This window comes from Bolinopsis microptera, chromosome 8 (genome assembly GCF_026151205.1).
Source record: "Bolinopsis microptera isolate Bmic1 chromosome 8, MBARI_Bmic_1.0, whole genome shotgun sequence".
Classification (NCBI taxonomy): Eukaryota; Metazoa; Ctenophora; class Tentaculata; order Lobata; family Bolinopsidae; genus Bolinopsis; species Bolinopsis microptera.
The window spans coordinates 11,651,750-11,670,781 of record NC_087079.1 but is presented as its reverse complement, the minus strand read 5'-3'; the positions used below and the strand labels follow the sequence as shown (position 1 = coordinate 11,670,781).

Here is a 19,032-nt window from a genome sequence, read left to right as displayed (position 1 = left end):
TTTCAAATATGATGTAAAATTAGATGTTTTTATAATTACTCTCGACGATTGAAATGAATAGAAACATACCATACAAATTACTGAATAAGTTGCAAATACAGATCAAATTTCAATGAGACCAAAACATACTTTCCGCATCAAACCGATTGAATAAAATGCTTACTTAAAATTAGTAACTGATTACATACAAGCTGTAGAGTCTGGGAAAATTAAGATCACAGTTGTACTCCGCTGGTTTGATCTTGAGGCGCATTAACACATACCCCACCCTCCCCCACCCAACATACCCTACCCCCTCCCCACATACCCCCTGTAAATTATAAGGAGTTACACGCATATAGGTCAGTGTTCAGTGAACAATGCACATAATGCACTCACTTGGTTCTCTTTTTTACTTTGTCGTGTAGACAGTAATATTTTAATATGGTGAGATCACGTAACGTTGCACATAGAATTAAGATTATTTTCTTGGAGATCCAACCTGAGCCTGGTAGCACTGTGATAGCTTTAATGAAAAGTTTCTCGTTCTGAAATTGAATAAACAGATTCCGGAGCATTGGATTGCGGGAAGACACTCTGTATCATGATATCATTGCTTCCCAGATAACTTTCTTTACACTAAGAACAGTTTTACTACACAACAGTACGTTTTATATAAACAAATAACTCCACATTCCACAATAGCTTCACTCGGCCTCATACCACAAGACTCACTGTATTAGAGTCAGTTCTTGTTTGAACCCGGTTTTGTTCTATCTAGACTTGCCACCAAACCTCTGTTCAGGTCTCGTGGTTATCCTGTGAGAATCACTAGATTGAGCGTTCATGCGAGACAGGCACATCTTACGGTGCCTTGCCAGATAGTACTGACGTGTAAACTTGGTGCCACAAACACTGCAGTCGAAACTCTTGCTGGTGTGGTGCTCCTTCTCGTGTCGTGACCACAGAGACCGGTACGTGAACAGCTTGTCACACACGCTGCACGCGTAGAACGCTTCTCCTTTTTGGATGTGAGAGTTGTCGATGGATGTGGTGCTTGGCTCGGGGGTACTAGGTTTTGTTTCCGGACCCCGGTCCTCCTCCTCCTCCTCTTCTTCTTCCAGCTCGTCCTCCTCTTCCTCCTCGTCACTTGCAGCGTACCGTGCTAGAGAAGCTGAGCTAACCGGTTTGAGACAGTGCAGTGTTGTTCGGTCTCGGTACAGTCTCATAGACATTAACTGCAAATTTATAATCATTATCTTTCAAGAATTGAAAATTGTTAAATTGTATTGTCCTTAAACAAAGTGAACTAAGGTAGCAATAGAAACTATTGTTTTGTTAACAATATAACCAAGTGTAAGATTACTAACCCTGTTTCCAGTCCCACAAGGGTTCTTGTTACCCTCCTTGTGCCTCTTTAGGTTTACCTTCTGAGTAAAGGTCATGGTACACGAATCACATTGCCATACTTGTCTCTCTGACTTATGACATTCCTCGTGCCTCTTCCATGAAGTTCGGAAGTGAAATCTGAGATAAGAGCAGTGAGCAGTGCTTTATGTTGGCGCCCCTGGGGTCTACGTGAAAATTTTATCGAAATTGACTTTAAATAGTTGTTTCTGATAGAAGGAAGTGATATCGATCAGCTGCTTTTGGTCCCACGAATAAATATTCTTCCAAATTTTTTGACAATTTTTCCAGGTCCAAGATTTTCAAAATCGAAAACAAAATCTTGAACCTGTCTCAAAATTCTGGTTCAAAAATCTCTTTTAAATGGTCCATAGAACATATCCTGGAAGTTTCTAGGGCTATCGCTTAAAAATATAGGAGAAGATAGATTTTTAGACTCGATTTTCAGAGCACGCATTTACTTACTTTTTTTCACAGAAGGAACAGCAGTAGAGTTTCTTGTTTTTGTATTTGTTGACGTGCCCTTCCAGAGCTGTGGGGTTCAGGAACTCTCTCAAACAATCCGGACAAGCAAACCTTCCTTTTAATTCTGAACCAGTCACTGAAATTTAACGAGCGATTAACAGTTGTTCGAAATAAGGAACCATCATGATAGATGATGTGATAATGGTCGGAACTAAACTTTGTGAAAATCATGGGGTTCTGTAATAATACCATGAGCAGGTAACCTTGATGAGGATGGGAATTAGTATACTCGTAGCTGGATCTCCTGTAACTGATATCCACTGCCCTCATCTCCCGTTTTGATGGAGACTCGAAGGTTTCTGAAATTGCACCCACTTTTATCGGTGATTTTCTCTGCTTTCTATCTCCTGTGAGGCCTAAAATATTTAAAAGTCAAAATATGAACATACACTACACAGGGGGGTGAGGTGTAATGCAATGAAAAATTATACAGTATAACATATTTATACTGGGCATCTCGGGGGAAACGGAAAGTAGGTACACACAGTATAGAAAAACACGTACACACAATTAGATATATCAGATATCTAATCCAGCAGTGAGCAGCCCTGACCCCCCCCCCCCCCCCCCCATAATTAGATTAGACTTACGACACTGTAAGTTAAACCAAGTTCAATACTCACGTGCTATCTTAGCGTGTTCCATGTTAAAGTGCTTGGTAAGGAGAGATTTGTCTTTGAACTCGCGGGCACATGCAGTGCACTGGTAAACATTACTCACCATAACACGCTGCTCTACCTCTTCTGCCGACATGATATGATCTGCAGATAATTTGATATATGCTTCATAATTTATTGTCTACTAAATTTCATACTCACATTAAATACAAACTTTATTCTTATATGCGTAAAATAAATGACGAGAAGATGGATAAATCAACAAACCTGTCATGTGATTTTTGTAATTCTTATAAGAGAAGAACTTCTCGGAGCATTCCCCACACTCGTAGGGGACGATCCTTTCTCGGGATAGCTCGCCGCCCCCAGATTGCATCCTAGCGTGTTAATTCTACAGGTTTAAGTTTACATAAGTTTACAAAGAACAAATTTAGTTAAATGACATTGGAAAAGTTTAATATTAGGAAGTACCATGTATGCGAAAAGATTTTACGCAAATTAGTGATGTAATCAAGGATATTCTGCAATGATAATGGACAAACATTTGTTCAAATAGTAAGACCAGCGATCAACGCACGCTGGCGGATGAAAAACATGAATCTGCGAGCGAAGCCGCTACAACGTTCGGTAAGAAACCCTAACACCTATATATATTACAAAATCCTGTCAATGCTTATTTGCACATAGGAGCACGGTGAGAATAACAAATTAATCAATTAACCAAGTCACGTTAATAAATAACTTATATTATTAAATTTTCAGAAATCATGGCTAAATAGTCTAAATGAAAATTCCTATCACATCTTAACCCCCGCGCCATCCGTTTTTAGTATATAGCGCGGCAACACTACACTTCCCAAAAGCGCGCTTAATCTGCAGCTGTCATTCAACCATAACAATACTGCACTGTTGACTGTATACTATACTGTACTATGCTATACAATACTGCGAATCGGCCAAATCATCATAATCATCTTGGAGGTCAGTTTATGTGTAATTTTACACACCAACTACTCTACTGGGGTGTTGCAGCGTTCCAGTGGGGCATTCCAGGTTCAACGCGTGGGGGTGAAGCAGTGTGGTCTCTTGTAACTCCCAGGTTTATACGTGCCGGCTGCCCGTCACTAGAAAGTGTATCAACGGGAATCCCTTTACATATCTTCTTATGTTTTACAAGATAATACTGTCTCTTGAAAACCTGGAAAGATGAATAAGCTAAGCAATGTTCAGGTTACAATTTGGTAGAGATACAGGGTGTAAAAAAAGGCGACCAAGAGATTTTAGTTAATAACTCTAGAACAGTAGGAGGACATCACCCCAGTGCAGAGCTAAAGGTCTTTATAAAACAAGTTTAAGATGATGTGAGTTATTAACATAAATCAGTTGATCGCCCTTTTTTGGGACGCCCAGTAATAAAATAATACAGTATTTCAAGGCCCTTGATTTTTTAATGAGGTATTAGATTTAGATGGTTCATACCCGTTGACATATGTGACATTTGAAACTGTTATCAGTAGAGTGACTCTTCAGATGTCTTGTCCAAAGGGATCGGTATGTGAAAACCTTGTCACAAATAGTACATTCGTGCACCGTAATTCCTTTACCTGTAGGAAAGTAGGAATATAATAGCAAATATGGTATTTAACAAGAATTTCGCCGCGGTTACACCACGCACGATCAATTTTCCCTACATTGTACCCGTACCATTAGCGTTACCGTTTAAATGTTATCATTTCAAGTGAAAAATCGAGTAAAATTTAGCCTATTTGAAACCTGTGTGATAAAATTCTCGTAATGATGCGATTTTTCATAATCGAGGATATTTAAGTAATAACTCACCAATACGTTCCCGCTGGTTAGCCTCAACGTCGCTCTCGTACTTGTTGCCGACATCTGTGTTCAAACTATATTCAGTCTCGTCTTCTTCGTCGTGCTCTTCGTCCTCGTTATAGTCGTCGTTGTAGTCGTCATCTAACTGTAGAGTTTGTTACAATAAACCTTAATGTTAAGGATGGATATGTCACAGGAATTCCTGTTAAACAGTGTAACACTTCAAAAGAGTGATTGTGATAAATCAGAATCACTCTTGTTGCCTATTGATAGAAACTCTCGGCTGTCATATCACTGAATTTGAAGTAGAATATGTTCTGTCAAAATTGAAGAATGGTAAAGCTAATGGTTCTGATAATATCCCGATAAGTCAAGAATTCTATAACTGAAATATATATACTGAAATAACTAAGATACCTGAAGCGTAATTTCATGTTCGAGAGGAGCGTGGTATTGACGATGTTTTTCAAGAAGGAACTTCTGAGAGAAGGTTCTGTCACACAGGTCACAGTGGTATCTGAACATATTACATAAGGGGTTCAGTGGATTAAAGGGGGGGGGGGGGGGGGGGGGGGGGGGGGGGGGGGCCATAACCATAACACATAGGGTGTATAAACATAACATATGGGGGAGGGGTATAAACATAACACATGGAACTTACTTGCGTTTCTCATTATGCGTGTCTAAATGTCTTGCGTAGCTGTTTCTTAAATGGAACGCTTTATTACAAACACCACACGTATAGACCTGGGATATATTATCTATTAAAAACACTATTGTGATCATATTTGATAGTTGGGGACGAAGTGAGAGTCTCCACTCAGTGTAATAAACAAAATGTTCTCGACGTTTCGGCAACACGCCTTTTTTATTGAAACGTCGACAACATTTTGTTTATTACACTGAGTAGAGACTCTCAATTCGTCCCCAACTATGCCCAATTATCAACAAAACTGTCAAGAGAAAAGAGAAATAATAACTAATGCGGGTACCTTTGTGTTGGCATATTTCAACTCGTGTTGAAAGAGATCGTCTGTGGAAGAGAATGATCTCTGACAGATCTCACAGGTTGTGTTATTCTTGTCATCTGTTAAAGTTCGGTTAAGTTAACCTCTAAAGTGGCTTGAACAAACTAACTTGAAATAAATAATAAGCTATAAATGAATTTAAGATTATGGGTCTCATTATGAGCTGGCAGCAGTTAGTAAGAATCAACACTGACCAGTGAACATGCCATGTTTGATACTGTTGTGCATTCTCTGGACATGTTTGGTCATGTTCGAACTGTCCGCAAACCTCTTGCCACAGTCCTTACAAACGTAAGGCTTATCACCCGAATGTACACGCTCGTGTTTTGTTAAGTTGTGTCTGAAATGATTTTGTTAGAGATGGAGGAATGAAGCAGTCAGATTTCCCTTATATTAATCGATATTTCTGAACAAATTTCAATGGTAGGCAAAATATTTTGTTATTTATTGGGAAGAAACGTTAAAATCCACTGTTGATTTTATAATTTAACAAAACAGGGCTACAATTAAACAAACCTGCGATTGAAAGTTCGTTTACATTCTTTACACTTGAAAATCTTCTCCTCTCGCTTACTAGACTTGTGACCGTAATATCGGGGACTTATCTCATACTTAGGGGATAGATCATAGTCGCCCATAGTAGTTCACGTTATTCACATTTTGTAATATTACATCACTTCATCTAAGATGTTAAAGGTTTATCATTAATCATTATCGTAGTTTGGATGTACATTGTACGGGGGATGCAAAAGTCAGTATACATATGTTGGCCTTTATAGCTCAGTGACTGAGTACGAGTGCCCGATTGAAATAATTCTTTCTGGTATGACTTACTATCACCACTTATTCGAGAAATATATCAAATTAAAGAATATTCAAGTTAATTTTTTCGAATGAATGAATAATCCCCCTCCAAAAGAGTTTATTCATTACATATGGGATCAGTTGATTGGATTGACACTAGATCCGCACTATGGCCTGGGAATCGTGCAGAAAGCCCAATTACGGAGTTACGGTATCCTAGCACGCTATCACATGTTTACCCGCTCAATTTTGCTAACGAGATAAACAAATAGCTTAATAACTTCGTCATAATGTCAAACTGGTCTCGCATTATTTTTTCAGATGAGATGCAGCAGTTAATGATCTACAGTAAACTGAAAATGGGGCATCGCATGTCTTGGAAGAACAATACAGGAGATTAAATATTAAATGGGCGTGGTCTGAAATAGTCGAATTCTCAAATTTTTGCTACATAATCCTCGAATAAGTAGGTACAGACCAGTATGTCATCTGCAAAGTTACAAGTCTCAAATATGAAACACGGTGGTGGTATAAGACGCGTATGTATACTGACTTTTGACCCCCCCCCCCTGTATATCTACATTAATAATCCCAAAACATATGTGAGTGGTGTGTGGGTTCGTTTGTCATTTACGAACGACTAAATCAAGAAAATGGTAAGAATTATGGGACTGGTTTTGTTCGGTATAATTTCGACAAAACAACCAAGATTACCTATTTACCTATTTAATTAAGTATTATTTTTGGATACATGAGGCCGAGGGGCGCTCAGAATTAAATTTACACCGACGCCGGCACTATATTACGACAGTTTCGCAATACAGTGCTGTCGTAACATTGCGACAAATACTCCTGCACATGATTATGCATTCATTTATTACAGATTGGAGGATTAAGATGGAGATAATGAATACACTGTTCTAGATTGATGAAAAGAGTGGTAAATGTAATTCCATATATTTCACAATGCGGAAATTGCAATGATATGAAATCGTTACATGCTCTTGTAATAAGTTAACCAGATAATCTATAAAAATTTTAGGTATATAATTTAAAATAGTAATGAAGCCAAAAGCACTTAATAAAAATAACAGATTCGCAAAAATACAACATATTTTGTGAACCGCAAAAAAGTTCAAGACTACACGTCATAATTGTAATACTATTACAGGTATACTTGTAATAATGTGACATGCCGGTTATTCTCAGCACTAATTGACTCCTAAAGCCCCCCCCCCACTATAACATCAAAATTATACCAATTGCCCGAATGAATTCTTTAACAAAGGGAAACAACAAATATAACAAACGTGAAAATGTCTGAACAATATATGAACATGAGTTGAGCCATGTTAATTGCCACTACGATGGAATTGCCCAACTAGCGATGATAAAATCTATACTCTATAATATTGTTGTACTACCCAACACTACCTAACAATATCACAAGTCTTCATAAGGGCTCGACTCAGATGTGATGAATGTTTTTATTTTATCCAAGGTATTTTGAGTGCTCTTCAATGTGTTCACCAGTTCAGGCATGCCTGGGGGGCCCTTTTCGAACTTCGTCTTCTTCTTCCGAGGTGAATTAACCGGACTCTCCTCCAAATCCTCTAAATCATCACTGTCACTACTCAGATAACAGAAGTCCAAATGCCTGGACAGGTCAGAGTGATGGTTGAAGCTCCGGCGGCAGTTTTTACACTTAAAACATTTGTTAGCCCGGTGAAACTCTGCCACGTGTAACATGAGCTTGTACACGTCTTTAAACTTTATGTCGCACACAACGCACGTGCACTCACCTTCGTGTTTGGTCTTTACGTGGTTGTACAAAGAAACAATCTCCTCCAATGTTTGTATCCGGAAGCAACACAAACAACATTCGCACAAGTTTACAGGTTTGTCGTTTACTGATAACGCATATTCCTCCTCTCTATCCAACCCTACCAATACTTGCTCCCTTTTCTTATCTATCTTATCTTTACCTTTGTTCTTGGGACTGTTAGACTTGTCGCCCCATGCGCCTTTAGAACTATTAACATTGACAGAATCATCCACGTTGCTCAGAGCTATCTCGTCTGCCTGGTTGCTCATTATAGCGACAGGTGAAATGTCGTCTATGTTAGCACTCATGGGCGACATGATGGGATCGGTCGATGTGGTGGCAGGAGATACTGGACTTGTTGCGATATCTTCTATTTCTCCTTCTGAAATGAAATTGAGTTAGTGACCACTACACCATGCTCATACCTCGAACAATGAATCCAAATTATTATAAAATCATGGGTGTTGTAGGACATGTAGGTTAGACAGTTAATAGTAGTAGCTGACGGTTGCGTTGGGTGAGGCGAGACTAATGTGCAAAGTAAATAATAGAAGACAACAAGTATGAACAAATTTAAATAGTACTTAAAATATAATGTGGTATTTCTGGGTCATATTGTAACTAAGACTTTGGCTTTCATTTAAATATCTATTACTACAAAATGAAATCTTTATGATAGACGATAAAACAGTGTTGCGGGAGGCTACCTTTAGAAGTCGATTTGATAAGAAAAGGCGTCAATGCTCTTAGTTTAGGTTTCCTATCAGCGATGAACTTGAACAAGGTGCCTTGCTTTAAAGATGGCGCAGAGCTCTGAACCTTTGACTCGAGGTCACAAAACGAAACAGATCGAGACGAGGGCCCTATAGGAACGGCAAAAGGAGAAATGACAGGGGGAGTGTTCCTCCGGTGACTAAAGTCAGCAGCTGCAAAGTGATTACTACAAATCACCAGCTCGTCACCCTTTTTACTGAACTCCCTTCGTTTGGCTTGGGACAGTACCGAGATCCAAGCTTCCCAGACGGGTTTGTTGGTCGTTCTGTTGGGAAATTTGTGAAATGTCAAAGTAGGATGGGTGAGGGAATCGTTAGGACAGACTGGGTAAGAGCATTTCACCATGATACTAAATACCAGCTTTATATACTACCAGCTCTATATACTACAGAGGATGAGAAGCAGGGCCTGGTGGTCACCGCACCAACACAACACAGCACCTCGCCATGCACATCATTCTAGACACTAGTCTGAGATGGCAAGGATTAGTTAATACAATCTCAAAAAGCACATCAATCGAAGAGATTAACAATTTATTTGCCGCCACAAAGAAATTAATTCCATAAGGTAAAATTTAAACTCAAACTACAAAAAGTATTAAATAAATACGAAACTTTCATAATTGCTATGAATAAGTGGAATGCTAGATTAGCTAGAGATGGCTGCTCACTTGTTTAGATAACTGACATTTAATTGGATCTCTGTAGGTTATACAATATACATGTTATGTGATGCCAAATTATTGCTTGGATCAGTGCGCTGGATGTACGGCCGTATACAATCATGAAATAAGTTTCCGTGAACTGTGAAGTCTAAGTTTATATGCACATCAGTCCCTCCCCCCCCCCCCCCCCCCCCGGCCACCAGCTGTAAACAATACGGACAGTGCCCACCACCACCCCAGCCGTAACTCTGTAAACAATACGGACAGTGCCCCCCCCCCCCCCCCCCAGTGTCTATCTTACCGTCTACAAAGACCCGTCCTGGAATACTTTTCAAGTTGATCGGATTATTATCGATAATATCCAGCAATTCCATAATCGTGTCATCTATGAATTTCTTGTGGGGTGTCAAGTCGCACCCAAACTTCTGCATCAACATGGTCCGAACTATCTTGGATGTGATGTAGTCGTGGTTATATTTGTACAATATCTTGGTTATTTCACTCCGGATAGTACTCTTCTTTAGCTCCACCTTACCGGAAGGTTCCGACGTTTCCGGGTCAGACTCCTTACTGAACCCTGAATGAGAATCAGAAGTTCTACAAGATTCGTGAGATTGCTCTCTTTTAGGCGGGTTGACAGTCTTCTTAGGATCACTACCGTGATTCGACCATCGTGAATTTGAGTGGTCCGTGTTTGGTTTGAATGAAGTCTTTCTTTTTCTGGAAAGATCAGCAGTCCTTGGCGGATTGGAAATAGCACGATGGACACTATCTGGGTTTCTATTCGAATGATTTCGTATCAAATCATCGAACGAGGATGGTTTACTCCGTGATTTGTAGCTGGGATTATTGGGAGGTTGTTGACGTGATGGATGAAGGGAGTCCCATATCTTGTCACCAGACGAGGAAGAGAAGGAGGAGCTGGCTGTGTTCTGTTCTTCCTGAGGAGATAAACACTTTTTATCACTTTTATTTGGCCAAAATCCCTCCAGAATTTACAAAATCTAAAATGGAACTACAATAAAACCCAGATTTACCGCAAATCCCGATTTACCGCGGCCATCTCCTCTCTCCCAAATAGGGCTCAACATACATAATGTAAACAATCAAGACCCCGATTTACCACATCTTTTCCCTTTCTCCCAAACTCCGCAGTAAATCAGGGTATTGCTGTACCAATGTTGAGTATTCATCGTGACCAGTTGTTAATTAAAGGATGACCCACTGTACTATTTACCATATAGTGACAGTTACCATAGTTACCATATTGGCAGGTCCTGAAGAAGAGTTGGCACGTGGCCAGAAGAAAGCGTCTTTTGAGGATCTAAACTTCATCACATTTTCAATTGGGGTAGACTTGCTTTGATATTTGTTATGTGGGGTACTTGAGGTAGTGATAATGTTCAGTATTGACTTTAGTCCGGATATATCGTACGGTAATAGCTTCTCCAGCCCCTGAAAAAAAATGGGAGCATGTTCTTAAAGCATGTTCTCTCTATATATAAAGCGAGACGATATATATATGTATATCCGTACCATTTTACTGACACCACGGCATCAACTTTAACACGACGTTCCGCAAAAACCGTAAAAGATATAAAACTGAGACTTTTTTGACTGGGTCAAATGCCTTAATGACCTTCAAATCGGCATGAAAAAAATAATAAATTGGCCAAGACATAAAAATTTTAGTGCCCAAAATTTGGACCCGAAAGTGGTGTCTTGAAAAGTAGAGAACCTATCTTTGTACGAACCTGCAATTTTACAGGGTGTCTTTCAAAAGCTTGAGAGAAGCATCTCGGATGATAAACTACCAAATCACTGTGCTTCTTCAGAATGCCCGCTGTGAAAATCAGAAAATTTAGACAAGCTTATATCCGAATATTACACAAGCTATGAACTTGAGAGCTAATGGGTTGGTGGCGTATAATTTGATTTGATGAGGAAAATTCTTGAGTAAATCGTGTTAATTATATAAATGAAATAAATCAAGAAGCAGTTATCTTTCTGGAGAAAAGTGCAGCTTACCGATTTTAATGTCACTTGCAAGCATAGCCATGTTACATTGTTCACAGTAGTGGTTGAACCTCCGATCTAATATTGAGTATCCCACTTTCAAATCACCCGGAATTTCCCGTGATCCGCCGACTTGAGCCTTTGACTGCGACTTTGATACTGAAAATAGAATGTTTAGTACTTACTTTTTCTAACCATGTAATGTCGAGGAGGAGTACTCACTTTTTCAAGCCATGTAATGTCAAGGATCAGGAGGAGTACTCACTTTTTCTAGCGATGTAATGTCGATGGTATTTAGAAAGACTGTTAAACCCATACAGTTCTGTAGAGCTTTTAAGAACGTTTGATGACCTGCAAAATAGTTTTTTATTCACTTCTGGAATGTTTAATACTTGAATGAGAGCGATCTAGTATTGCTATCGGCTGCATTACGATAAAATGCAAATGGTGCCCGCTGGCTTTGTTTTGTGTGATTTCGTATTTTTTAAATAAGTTTGAATTGACTAACAAAAAAAAGCAGTCACAATGGAAGCCATAAAAGCATGGAGTGTTCGATGCATCGTTTGTCGTCCTCTGAGACTTCGTCATCAGCATCAGGTCTTGCTGCTTTATCTAGGATGGTTCTTACTCAGAAAAATATTCTTCAATTAATAAGCTTGAAACAATACGAAACAATATATTGATATTTCCTTCACCGCTAGTTCAGTCCCAGTAAGAAAAACGAAATTTTTAAGATTTAAGTTCACTACACTTTTTTACACTACACTTTTGCCTTTTTTCATGTATGGTGTAAAAAAATGTAGAAACAGTGCAATTTTGGGGTCGAGATAATTAACGAAACTTTGATAGTTCTTTTATTCAAATTTCTGATTGTTTCTGAATAGACTCAGTGAAGACAGATTCTAATGGAAATAAATAGCTGAATAACGTATCGACATTTCTACGTCATACTCATATTCTGAAATAGTATTAATTCAATTATAACGATCAATATTCACATTAAAAATTTGACGACGAAATTTATTTCAAACAAAATATATAACTGTAAAATAGTTATCAACCGTAAATAGTTTTTAACGAAATCGGAGCAAATATGAACATAAAACTGACAACATTTATCAAATAGGGCTCATCTGAAAATTAACGAATAGCGTGACGTTATACAGGAGATAAAAGATTAAAAGAGATAAAAGAATTAAACGAGAATATTACTATTTACGTGACGTCACTCAACTAAAAACTGTGTTAGATTGTTCAACTCTGTTTTATCGTTGAGTGTTGGTTTATTTTCAACTAAAAATCGGGCTTCTTTAATCTTTCTGTTGATGAGTGATGTTCCTCTATCTACGATTTGAAGTTTAAGTTTTGGGGGGCCTTTGTGCTGAGGGTGACTTTCCCTGTAGTGCTTTGCTAGTGGCTTATCTTCGTAAGATTTTGCTGTTGGATTTGCCGCACTACGGTAATGCTCGTCGAACCTGCACTTGATCGGTCTGTATGTTTCCCCACCATAGTTCTCGGTACAATTGTCTACTTCGCAAGTGATGTGGTAGACGGTATTAGTTGTGGTGCATTCTCCATCGGTTAAAGCTGCGCATGTTCTGCAGTTTGATGTTGTACAGGATTTCTTGTCAAGGGGTCTGGAGTCTGTAAGGAGATCCTTCAGTTTCCGTCCAGGTTTCTCGACAATTTTGATGGGGAGTCCACTATGTCTGACAGCATCTCTGTATTTGCGACTAGTAGCTTCGTTGACATAGGGTAGTTTGAGAATCGCTCCGTCTTGGTCTTTGTTCTGTACGTTCTGATTAATTCTCTTTCTACGTTTTCTCTTGTTCTTTATGGTTTCTAAGACTCTATCAGTGTAGCCGTTGTTGATGAGAAGTTTATCTATCATCTTTTCTGAGTACTTCTCGTTTTCTCTGTTGTTAGAGACTGCCTTTGCGGTGTTGTACATACTCTCAACAGTAGCATTCTTTGTACGTGTTGTATGATGAGAGTTGTAGTGGAGGGTGAGTGGCTTTTTCTGTGGTTTTCTGTAGAGTCTAGAATGTACTATTCCATCTGAGTCGATCTTTATTTCCGTGTTGAGGAAGGGAACAAAGTCGTTCTGATTGTCAGGGTAGTCTACAGTTAGTTTGACAAGTTTGTCAGGATCTTGTTGTTCGATGAGGTTGCACAGTTGCTGAGCTTTTCGTCTGTTGGTGGTGGCTCCGTTTAGATCGTCGTAAAACCTGCTGTAGGTGGGCAGTGTTATCCTCAGGTCTACGTAGACTGAAAGTTTTTCCAGTTTCCACATTTTGACAGTAGCTAGTATAGGTGCAGGGTTGGTTCCCATGAACAATCCAAGAAGCTGTAGGTAGACTTGATTGTTGTAGACAAAATATGACTTTCCTAGGGTTGTCTCTAGTAGTTCTTGTAAATCAGAGAGATGGAGACCGTATGTACTGATTGACTGTCTATTTTCTTTGGCAAATTCCATGACATCTTCTATTGCTGTTAGTACGTTGATATTGGTGTATAAAGCTTCGACGTCTGCTGTAAAGAAAGTAAGACTCTTCAGATCATTTGGTGTGATGTTTCTAATCCTTCGAAGAAAATCGTGAGTGTTTTTCAAATGAGAAGGTACTAGATTCATCAGAGGAGATAGAATGTGACAGACGAACCAAAGGATTTTGTGGAAAGGGGAGTTGCAGCCTGAAACAATAGGTCTAGTTTTCATTGTGTCAGGGTTAAGAGTCTTGATCTCATCACTTGTGTATTTGTGGGTTTTAAGCATCACTCTTGCAGTAGCGAGGGTGGTGTGATGGCTCATTAACAGGTTAGTAACATCTTGAGGGAGATTACGACTCTTGGCAATGTTCTTGAATGTTGGATTGTTCATGGGAACCAACCCTGTTCATGGGAACCAACCCTGCACCTATACTAGCTACTGTCAAAATGTGGAAACTGGAAAAACTTTCAGTCTACGTAGACCTGAGGATAACACTGCCCACCTACAGCAGGTTTTACGACGATCTAAACGGAGCCACCACCAACAGACGAAAAGCTCAGCAACTGTGCAACCTCATCGAACAACAAGATCCTGACAAACTTATCAAACTAACTGTAGACTACCCTGACAATCAGAACGACTTTGTTCCCTTCCTCAACACGGAAATAAAGATCGACTCAGATGGAATAGTACATTCTAGACTCTACAGAAAACCACAGAAAAAGCCACTCACCCTCCACTACAACTCTCATCATACAACACGTACAAAGAATGCTACTGTTGAGAGTATGTACAACACCGCAAAGGCAGTCTCTAACAACAGAGAAAACGAGAAGTACTCAGAAAAGATGATAGATAAACTTCTCATCAACAACGGCTACACTGATAGAGTCTTAGAAACCATAAAGAACAAGAGAAAACGTAGAAAGAGAATTAATCAGAACGTACAGAACAAAGACCAAGACGGAGCGATTCTCAAACTACCCTATGTCAACGAAGCTACTAGTCGCAAATACAGAGATGCTGTCAGACATAGTGGACTCCCCATCAAAATTGTCGAGAAACCTGGACGGAAACTGAAGGATCTCCTTACAGACTCCAGACCCCTTGACAAGAAATCCTGTACAACATCAAACTGCAGAACATGCGCAGCTTTAACCGATGGAGAATGCACCACAACTAATACCGTCTACCACATCACTTGCGAAGTAGACAATTGTACCGAGAACTATGGTGGGGAAACATACAGACCGATCAAGTGCAGGTTCGACGAGCATTACCGTAGTGCGGCAAATCCAACAGCAAAATCTTACGAAGATAAGCCACTAGCAAAGCACTACAGGGAAAGTCACCCTCAGCACAAAGGCCCCCCAAAACTTAAACTTCAAATCGTAGATAGAGGAACATCACTCATCAACAGAAAGATTAAAGAAGCCCGATTTTTAGTTGAAAATAAACCAACACTCAACGATAAAACAGAGTTGAACAATCTAACACAGTTTTTAGCTGAGTGACGTGTAAATAGTAATATTCTCGTTTAATTCTTTTATCTCTTTTAATCTTTTATCTCCTGTATAACGTCACGCTATTCGTTAATTTTCAGATGAGCCCTATTTGATAAATGTTGTCAGTTTTATGTTCATATTTGCTCCGATTTCGTTAAAAACTATTTACGGTTGATAACTATTTTACAGTTATATATTTTGTTTGAAATAAATTTCGTCGTCAAATTTTTAATGTGAATATTGATCGTTATAATTGAATTAATACTATTTCAGAATATGAGTATGACGTAGAAATGTCGATACGTTATTCAGCTATTTATTTCCATTAGAATCTGTCTTCACTGAGTCTATTCAGAAACAATCAGAAATTTGAATAAAAGAACTATCAAATCATGAGACTCAAAAACACTACACGAATCCACCAGATAACGAAACTTTAATTAATGTTTTATCCCATAGTACTTAATTAATGTTTTATCCCATAGTATGTACTTAATAGGTACATAATATGTTTGTAGCTTTGTAGCAGAAATGTTAGTTGTGGTTACAGACTGAACTGTATTAGTTTAAGCAAGGTAGCGAGGTTAAATGAGGGTAAATGATTGAATAACTGAGATAGTAACCTTGATATGACAGTACTGGCAAACAGAGCATGTGTTGTTGCATATGATCACTGTGTACTTGAACTGTTCCTTGTCCGGTCTTCCCTGGTCTTTACAGCCGGGCTGGAAGTTTGCAGCTGCCGGTCTGCTGTTAAACGTAAACTGAAGTGATAGGCTTTGTTAATACTGCTGGTGGACTGATGTTAAACGTAAACTGAAGTGATAGGCTTTGTTAATACTGCTGGTGGACTGATGTTAAACGTAAACTGAAGTGATAGGCTTTGTTAATACTGCTGGTGGACTGATGTTAAACGTAAACTGAAGTGATAGGCTTTGTTAATACTGCTGGTGGACTGATGTTAAACGTAAACTGAAGTGATAGGCTTTGTTAATACTGCTGGTGGACTCATTTTAAACGTAAACTGGTGACACAAAACGTTTAGCAACCGTGTTTGGGATATAGTAACATTCGTCAAATTGATAGACTAGTTATAGTCGTCACATGATAAGGCTAACCTTTCTAAATAGTATGTAAAGACAAATCGAAGACTGAAAATATGGAAGAAGCCTACCTGATCCAGACTTGACTCCATACGTCTTGTTGTTAACTGAACTTATATATATAGCTGCCTTTAGGATATTAATTTATATGGTGTAAACTTGAAAGGATTAACAAAACAGGTAGACAAATTTCATTTACTTGATAAAATTGATCAAAATTTGAGAGGTAAATAAATGGCGTGAATATATCAATTCAGAATATATATTTATAATTATTTATAAATCTTACAACAACATAGCTAAATTTTTGTCAATAAAATTGATCGATTTCTGCTTCCTAAATTCTAGGCTTTTTAACATTTTCACAATCCATCCCCATCATGGTCGTCTTTCTGTTGGATCTGTTCTATCAGTCGCTTTCTTTCTTCCGCTTGTCTTAGCCTAGGATTAAGAGATTAAAACATTTAAAACTTTTAATTAAAGGAAATATTAAAAGAATTAAAGATCTTCAAAAGAATGCATAGCATTGGCCATGTAATAAGAACGTTATCACTCATCATTCTGTCAATCACAGGACGTTCAATTGATACAAATTGAACAATTTCTAACCTCATGAGAGTTAAAGATTCATAGTCCTTGTCGACACCATTTCCGTTAAAACTGGCTATGTTAGGACTGACATTGAAACTAGGAAATGAGGCAAATTTGCCAGGTTCTGATGGCTGAAATGGCACATAGCTTTGAGAGTTTGTACTGTCTGTCCGAGGAGATGGCTGTTTGATGTCAGATGTATCAGTCTCATGTAACATTCTGAATGATAGCGGGCATGCCTCTAACCCTTTTTCTTTCTGCATACAAATTTTTGCAGCAGCTATTGAGTTGAAAACAACAAGTGCAGACCCCTTTCTTTTAGAATTCACAACTATGTCACTAACAGGTCCATATTTTTGAAGAAATTGTCTTAGGATAACTGTACTGTATCCTCCGTTACTGGTATCTTCTTTTTTACATTTCCACTTAAGTTTTAGAGTGGCCTTATCTGCAATAACAAAATTTGTTTTTGCTGAGAATTCCTGACGCAACTTTTCTTCTTCTCTTTTCAGCAAGTTTTCACCTGCATTTTAAAATTGTTTTTACCCTTTTGAAGTAAAATTACATTCATTATCAGGCACTATTTCCTTAAGGATAGTGATAAGGATTTTTTTAAACTTAAAAAACTACATTACGAAACTAAATAAGTCACAAGGATAAAAACCAACCTTCAGTTTGCAATTTATCTATTGTTTCTTGCAACAACTTTTCTGCTTTTCGTAATGAGGTACAAGACGTTTCACCATTTTCCTTACTTTCCAGACTTTCTTTCAATTTTCTACGTTTGGCATCTAACTTTGTTGTGCGCAATCTTAAAAATATATAATATAAAATCTTGCTTTGAAATCAATTTACAATAATTAATGATGCAGATAGCCAAAAAAAAGAGTTAAGAAGATTCTTACGACATCAAAGTCTTATCAATTTTTGCCCAAATGTTTTAGAAGATTATACATTAAAACATTATATCCAATTACTATACTATAACTTGTTTGTTGAAGATTACTTCTTTAACAAAATGCTTTAGGTTAAGTATTATTCATATATATAATGCCCTAAAAACATTGTATTCCCAACTAACCAGGTCATAACCAAGTCACAATTAAAAAGTGGTCAATAGCCGACTATTCAAAAGCGGTCATTAGCCAGCTAGGCTAGTGACCGATTTTGAATTTATCATCACAATTTGTTATGACATGGTTGTGACGCCTGACTGTCCTGGTTATGACATGGTTATGTCCTGAAGTTGGCATACTAGTCTATGATCCTTAAAAATACATCTTCGTTGGGAGCGTTTTAATGTCGAAGCTTGTAATAAATATTAGAATTTATTTATTTATTATTTACTTACCTTGCAGCTTCTCTGGCCTTAAGGACGGTATCATAACTTTGCCTACTTTCAGGATTAGTGAGTAACTCCAAAATTTGAGTCAACTTCAAAAATATCTTGTGAGCTGCTGGATCTGGATTCTTGTCGGGATGGACTTTTAAAGCACGCTTTTTGTATGATCTGTTGATATCTTTTACTGCAGCATCATGAGCAACTCCAAGTATGTCATACAAATTATCTTTGTGTATGTCAATCAAATCTCGGTTTGCCATGTTTGTTGTATCCTGATGGGAGTGGTAAACAGTTAAAAAATAGTTTAACAACAAGACTTTTGTGGCGTTCAGTGTGCAGTGATCCATTACTTTCAGTTTGTTCTATAAACATGTTAGAAATTCCACAAGTAACATATTGCTAAAAGTCGTGACGAAATCAGGAATATGATCAGAAAAGATGAGGTAAAACGGATATGATGTTGAATGACGAAGTTATCAAGCAATTTGTTTATCTTGTTAGCAAAATTGATTGAGTCATCAATGATTACCCAAT

General features: G+C 38.2%; 3 protein-coding genes across 4 annotated transcripts in view; all 3 read right to left on the bottom strand.

The window, feature by feature from the left end:
• Positions 1–19,032, bottom strand: part of LOC134819667 (zinc finger protein 39-like) — an 80,092-nt gene continuing 61,060 nt past the window's right edge. The window contains exons 2-7 of the mRNA XM_063829738.1: positions 2,796–2,905; positions 2,535–2,672; positions 2,115–2,267; positions 1,852–1,987; positions 1,350–1,506; positions 1–1,217 (exon numbers count right to left, since the gene is read on the bottom strand). Of these exons, the coding sequence (XP_063685808.1) occupies positions 753–1,217; positions 1,350–1,506; positions 1,852–1,987; positions 2,115–2,267; positions 2,535–2,672; positions 2,796–2,904 (1,158 nt within the window). The 5' untranslated portion in view covers position 2,905 and the 3' untranslated portion in view covers positions 1–752. The remainder of the gene's footprint in view (positions 1,218–1,349; positions 1,507–1,851; positions 1,988–2,114; positions 2,268–2,534; positions 2,673–2,795; positions 2,906–19,032) is intronic.
• Positions 3,401–19,032, bottom strand: part of LOC134819668 (zinc finger protein 429-like) — a 290,343-nt gene continuing 274,711 nt past the window's right edge. The window contains exons 2-9 of one of the 2 annotated variants that reach the window (XM_063829740.1): positions 5,903–6,068; positions 5,581–5,726; positions 5,351–5,445; positions 5,020–5,105; positions 4,776–4,875; positions 4,368–4,503; positions 4,008–4,132; positions 3,401–3,726 (exon numbers count right to left, since the gene is read on the bottom strand). In XM_063829740.1, coding sequence (XP_063685810.1) covers positions 3,544–3,726; positions 4,008–4,132; positions 4,368–4,503; positions 4,776–4,875; positions 5,020–5,105; positions 5,351–5,445; positions 5,581–5,726; positions 5,903–6,024 — 993 coding nt within the window. In that variant the 5' untranslated portion in view covers positions 6,025–6,068 and the 3' untranslated portion in view covers positions 3,401–3,543. Of the gene's footprint in view, positions 3,727–4,007; positions 4,133–4,367; positions 4,504–4,775; positions 4,876–5,019; positions 5,106–5,350; positions 5,446–5,580; positions 5,727–5,902; positions 6,070–19,032 lie in introns of those variants that run through there. The other variant, XM_063829739.1, reaches the window with a different exon arrangement.
• LOC134819658 (uncharacterized) overlaps positions 7,111–19,032 on the bottom strand; it is a 97,082-nt gene continuing 85,160 nt past the window's right edge. The window contains exons 2-10 of the mRNA XM_063829727.1: positions 16,637–16,694; positions 16,086–16,226; positions 11,978–12,081; positions 11,735–11,820; positions 11,482–11,628; positions 11,208–11,296; positions 10,717–10,908; positions 9,755–10,394; positions 7,111–8,397 (exon numbers count right to left, since the gene is read on the bottom strand). Of these exons, the coding sequence (XP_063685797.1) occupies positions 7,634–8,397; positions 9,755–10,394; positions 10,717–10,908; positions 11,208–11,296; positions 11,482–11,628; positions 11,735–11,820; positions 11,978–12,081; positions 16,086–16,226; positions 16,637–16,657 (2,184 nt within the window). The 5' untranslated portion in view covers positions 16,658–16,694 and the 3' untranslated portion in view covers positions 7,111–7,633. The remainder of the gene's footprint in view (positions 8,398–9,754; positions 10,395–10,716; positions 10,909–11,207; positions 11,297–11,481; positions 11,629–11,734; positions 11,821–11,977; positions 12,082–16,085; positions 16,227–16,636; positions 16,695–19,032) is intronic.